The sequence below is a fragment of the Mandrillus leucophaeus genome, unplaced genomic scaffold, assembly GCF_000951045.1.
Source record: "Mandrillus leucophaeus isolate KB7577 unplaced genomic scaffold, Mleu.le_1.0 Scaffold914, whole genome shotgun sequence".
Lineage (NCBI taxonomy): Eukaryota > Metazoa > Chordata > Mammalia > Primates > Cercopithecidae > Mandrillus > Mandrillus leucophaeus.
Window position 1 is genome coordinate 86,320 of NW_012109964.1, and position 6,185 is coordinate 92,504.

General features: G+C 42.3%; 1 protein-coding gene across 1 annotated transcript in view; it reads right to left on the reverse strand.

Annotated features, from left to right (window-relative positions):
- The window catches only part of TBC1D9 (TBC1 domain family, member 9 (with GRAM domain)), a 149,704-nt gene that overhangs the window by 46,473 nt on the left and 97,046 nt on the right, over positions 1-6,185 (reverse strand). Inside the window, exons 7-9 of the mRNA XM_011969841.1 lie at positions 3,698-3,908; positions 2,613-2,783; positions 1,902-2,052 (exon numbers count right to left, since the gene is read on the reverse strand). Of these exons, the coding sequence (XP_011825231.1) occupies positions 1,902-2,052; positions 2,613-2,783; positions 3,698-3,908 (533 nt within the window). The remainder of the gene's footprint in view (positions 1-1,901; positions 2,053-2,612; positions 2,784-3,697; positions 3,909-6,185) is intronic.

Below are 6,185 nucleotides of genomic sequence, written 5' to 3' on the forward strand. Positions count from 1 at the left end.
TCTGTTGTTGTGGGAGAGACACTGTGATTTCCTGTCATCTCACCTGCATTTCATGTCAGTGGGTACAGAATTCAGGTCATGAGGCCGTCGCCCTAAGGGTCACAGGGAGCAGGTGAGACCCAAGTTGGGCTCTGGCCTGGAGCTGTGCTCTCTTCATGACAGGCTGGCCCTCAGGCGAACCCCATTCCTGGATGTGGAAATACGGGCTCAGTTATCGCCCCAAAAGAGGGCTGCCATTAAAGGAAACGCTGCCATTAAAGGAAACGCTGGGTCTAACTCTCAACATTATCTCTGAGATAGGGCTGTGTACTATTGTTGTATATACTAGTTTCCCAGTACTTGTCTTGAGTTTCATTTTCACTTAAAACACAGCTATAAATAACTTCTAATTTGAACAAGGAAGATGAAAATGGAACTCTGTTTACTCTGTCAGTGATGTGAATCTGGTTGTCAAGGTGACTAGTTCACCAAACACAGGGAAGACAAGAGAAGACTGGATGGTAATGATCTTCTTGGGTTTGAATTATAATTAGAGATGAGTTGACTCAAATTTAGGTTTCTAAATGAGGAGCTATGGCTGGTCTACTTAGGGAAAATGAGGCCAGGCACAGTGGCTCATGACTGTCATCCCAGCACTTTGGGAGGCTGAGGTAGGGGATTGATTGAGCCTACAAGTTTGAGACCAGCCTGGGCAACACAGCAAGATGTCTATTTCTACAAAAAGAAAGAAGGAAAGAAAAATGAAAAATAAGACATGTATTAAATAAATATAGAACAAACTAGTTTTACATGAAATAGACAAAACCAATTATTTTTCAGGATTATATGTTCCTATTTCTGAGACATTTATACATCTCATTATGGGCATTTACATCTACTTTTACAAAGAGCTATAGGTTTCTTTAAAGGCTTTCCTGTGAGTCTGGTAATTATTAATTTTAATATCACTTTCTAAGAATAAAAGCTTTTAATAACAGCATTTGTGTCAGACCATCTTAGGTTCAAATAAAAATATTCACATAAGCCTATTTAGAATGATTATATTTCAGGCTTCAATCTAGATAGAGCAACTGATTTACATGTGAAAGTAAAGTTAGTGAAACTAAGGAGTGCTCTGATGTCTGAGATACTAAAGATCCCCGAGACACACTCAGTGCTTCGGATGGGAGGAAGCAGTGTGGGCTTAGCCTGAAGGATCTCTGGTTTCTGTAGCAGGGCTCAAAGATCTGATGTGACAGAATGATGGACAGTCACAAGAGCCAGTTCTGTGGACCAATAAAGATGGATGCCTCTTCACCACTGGTCCATGGACGTGTCCCCTTCTGTCCTGCCTGGCATCTCTGGCTTGAAGTACAAGGTATGATCTAAGTAGGCTTTTATTTCCAGTGCAGACTCTGGCCTCAACTTTATGGTTCCAGTGATGACCAAAGACTTCAGGAGGTGGCAAAAATCAAACACCCGGGCCTTTTCATTCCTCTCATTTCTTTCCTCCCACTTCCCCACCCGATGACTGCTCTGAGGATGTGTCACACCTAAACATTCTCAATGAAGTTGACGTAGCTGGGAAAGGAAAAAAGAACTATCCAAGTCACAAAGTATTCTGCTCTTTTACTTCAGGTTCTCCTTTATTCCTAAATAGCCTGACTGAAGAAACGGAAGTACTTATAAAGACTCGAAGGATGGTGGCTTCAACATCTGGTCTACTTTCTATGGGCCCTATAATTTTATAAAGGGAACAATAATTGAGGGACTTCAATACCCTGGTGAGGAAACATGACGTAGCTTTCAACTGGGGGATGCATATTTGAAAGAACCCCTGAGGCATGACTGAAGGCACAGAGAGGCCCTGGCGTGGAGTCCCACAGACTCTGACACCAGCACTCCCAGCCCAGCGGCCATACCTGACAGCAGCAGCCAGAGCTCCCCACGCATACTCTCCGGGATGCCCTTCAACACCAGCTCCCGCGTTTTCTCTGTGCGGTACATGCAGATCCCTTGCCCATACTCAGCAAAGTGAATCTTCCAGGCTTGCTCTTTCAGAAACTCTTTGGCCTGAAAGGGATAATGAAACATTACGACATCCAAAGTACCCTGAGGATGGTAAGAGAAGAGTGATGGAAGGTCAGAACATGTTCCCTGCTGAATGGAGTGACAAGTTCCAGAAAGAACTCATGAGAAAAAGGAACTCAGATTTTCTGGAGTTCTCTAATTTTACACATCTATCATGGCCTGCAGCTCTGCCACAAAGCTTTTGGGCCCAGAGTCAGAATCCTACTTACCTGAGATTGTATTTATGGTTTTATGTCTACACCCCCAAGTGAAGGTAAGTTAATGATGTTCTAATATGGGCTGAGAAATCAGGTATTTATTTGTTGGTTTAACTTAAGCAAGAGTGAAAAACCAAACAAGACCAAAAGAAGTCACCGGTACCCTCTGTAACTCACCTCCTTCCAGGAAGCCACTGTGAAACTTACAATATATTTAGACCAAAATCTGCTTAATAGGAAAATCTCCATTTACACAGTCATGTGTGAATTTACTTATAGTGAAAAATAGTGTTAGTGGCATTGTTCAGATCTACAAAGTTTCATGGAAAAGTGAGAGGCACCCACCAATTTCGGGTTGAACTCCTCGGGAGACCGCCGCCGATACATGGTCATCAGGGTCTGTGTGGCTGTGGGGACGCTGTTGCCATTTAGGTTAAACTGACGCTCTCCATCAGCATCAGAGCTCGTGCTTCTCTGGGGGCTGGAGGAGACGAGGCTGCTGGGTCGAGAGTACACCTGTCAACACAGAGAGGAACAAGACATTGGGAGGACACGGGCAATATAACCTACTTCTTCAGTGTCTTCTGTATGGTTATCAAAAGCTCCATCATTTTTTCCCATGATGTTTCTTGTTATGTGAAGAAATAGGAGAAAAGCAGCCAGCCATCATTCTGGCAGGGATTAGACAGGTGGCTGGGTCCCGGGTTGCAGCACTTCAATGCTCACAACAGGTTTCTGAATCTTCATGTTTTAGATGTATATTCGCAACAAAGTGCTTGCCCATTTGTTTATCTGATTTGCATGTATGCAAAGCATGTCATGGTTGAATCAGCAGCTATGGCTGCCTCATCACCCCATTGAGTTTCTGGTGCCTCAAAAATGCCCATATAAGCTTGGAGCAGGTGAACGGAGACAAGGATGTTATGTGTGAGCTTACCACCTTCAAAACATGTTTTATCTGCCAGTAACTTCCTCTAACCATTCAGCTAGTCGCCTGTCTTTTCAGGCCTCCAGTTTTCCTGAACGTTGGTCCAGGGAAGAATTCCACAGGGACCCAATATATATTTTATCATAATAAAATCATCATAATGATTTGTACTTCAGGTTTGAGACTTTATTTAGTGACCTCTATACCATTCTGAACAATGTCACTATATGGACCCAAGTCACTTGCTATGTAACTAGAACAGATTACTTAAGAATTTCTTCAAGTGTAAAATAAAAGTGTTATTCCAGGTGCTCTGTAAGGTTCTTTCCAAATCTATGACCCCAAATACAAAGTCCTTGAGATTTAAATGAGATATTGCTGAGATATCACTCTGGGCATCGGATGCAAAGCTGGAAGATCAAACAAAATGGGCAAGGAAGTGAACACACTTGGGCACAGGAAGAGGATAAACCAAAAATGCTTTCAGGTGTCTTCCACAGACCTCATCATCTGAACTGTTGTAGCTTCCTGCAAACTCCTTGTCAGAATATATTTTGGAAGTAGTCTGTTGTAGGAAATCTGAGATCCTTTGCACTAGAAAGTCTCTATCTTTCAAGTTGGCAAATAGGAAGGTCATCCTGTTTCGGGTGCTGATGGATAAGGGACTGGGGAGCACACTGGAGCTGTCTGCCTTTTCTACAATTGTCACCTGAAAAGAAGTGGGAAACAAAGAGCATTATTTTCCAAGAATTACCCAACAGCAGCCTATGAGCAGCACTAAAGGAGGAAGGTGGCACTTTCATTGTTCTGTAGGAACCACCTATATTTTACTGAGGCAAAACTGAGACTCTTTGACTATGTTCCAGTAAAATAAAACAGTTCAAAACAATCAAACTGGAGCTTATAGTAGAAACTGGAATTGTCTTGCTGGTTTTTCCAAATCAGTGGTTCAAAACTGGGACTCTTTTCCTCTCAGGAGACATCTGACAACATCTGGAGGCATTCTGGGTTGTCACAAGTGGAGGGAAACTACTGGCATCCGGTAGTAGAGTCCCAGGGATGCTGCTAAACATCCTACAGTACATAGGACAGCCCCTGCCATCCCACTCCACCCCCATCCTACGGTACACAGGACAGCCCCTGCCATCCCACTCCACCCCCATCCTACGGTACGCAGGACAGCCCCTGCCATCCCACTCCACCCCATCCTATGGTACACAGGACAGCCCCTGCCATCCCACTCCACCCCCATCCTACGGTACACAGGACAGCCCCTGCCATCCCACTCCACCCCCATCCTATGGTAGGCAGGACAGCCCCTGCCATCCCACTCCACCCCCATCCTATGGTACGCAGGACAGCCCCTGCCATCCCACTCCACCCCCATCCTACGGTAGGCAGAACAGCCCCTGCCATCCCACTCCACCCCCATCCTACGGTACGCAGGACAGCCCCTGCCATCCCACTCCACCCCAGAGAAAGCCTGTCCCAAAATGTCAATAGCTCCCAGGTTGAGAAACCTTGCTATAAAGGAATTATTTGATTTTCATTAAAATTTCATGGAGCTATAAGAGAGAAGGCTCCTAGCTGCTTCATCAGCCACAAGAGACAGAAAACAACCCAGGATACTGGTTCCTTTTTACCAAGCTTAATGTTGGAATGGTTTTCAAAACACCACCAGTCCTTCAAATGCTTCATTTAGACTCCAGGGCTTTTCATCCTTCACCTTCGACCACTGCAAAGTTTTAAAGGTTCTGTTCTGAACAGACATGTAAAGAATGTAAACAGCTTAATTGCAACCCTATCTGAACTACCAGACCGTGTGTGTGCGCATGTGCACATGTGTGTGCCTACCACATTGGGGAAATGAAAGGAAGACATCTGTTTTAGCTCTAAACTGAAGACATATATATGGGTGATTTATAATAGGATTTTCATAAACTGGAAACTGGGATAAATGTATCAAAACTTTTCTCTTTAGCACATTAGAAAACAAATCTCAAGGCAAGCACTAGAAAAATGGTTTACTTGCAGCAGCTCTGACAATATACTTAAAGGTAAGATTTTTTCCCCTTCTTCATTTCTGCCTGCAAGCAGTCTAGACAGGTTAAATTTTAAGCTGTTCATTAGCATTTTCATGTGAAATATTTTTCCTCCAAAGCATAACTTTAGAAACGTTTTCCCTACTGAAGACTAAGTAACCTGTTGAAGTTGTCTAAAAACTCTTGCATGCCCTAAAAAACAGGTCTGCTTGGGGTCCATAGAGGGAAAAAGTGTAGCGTCTGATTGCTGTTTTCAGAATATATATGTTAGAGTATATACAAGATTCCCTTAATATCTATATTAAATATACGTATTAATATATGACATATATAATATACATTATATATTAAACATACATTATAGAATATTAAAATATATATTAAAGGAATCTTCTGAGACACCTGAAGTTGTACATAAGGATTTTCTTTCTAATGAAATAAATGCTAGATAACGGAGGGAAATACCTCCTTTTCATGAAAAGAATTTTCCCATAACACTTAAGGCATGTATTAAAGAATACTCATTTTTTAAAAATCCACAAAAGCCCCTCTTCTCACATAAAATTTTTACCAGCTCTTTTGGTCATGAGGTGTCTGGGATAAATGGAAAATGCCAAGGAGATGAAAGGTTAAATTATGTGTCTAAAACGCAGATAGCTATGTGAATCTTGATAAAGTCAAAGTGAAAAATTCCTTCGTCTAGCTGGAGCATGTATACAGCAACAACAAAGCTCCCACATAAAACACATAAATGCTCACACGGCTTACAAAATGTTTCTCACTGATAAATGAATTCTGGCAGAATTCTATCACAAAAGCTCCCCGCCACCAGGAAAGGAGAACAGTTACATCCGAGTGTTCTACAATATAATGAGACATATTTTCATGACCAATTTGAGTCATAAAAGACTGCAACTTAATCAAGTCTTGATGTTTAATATGGAATAC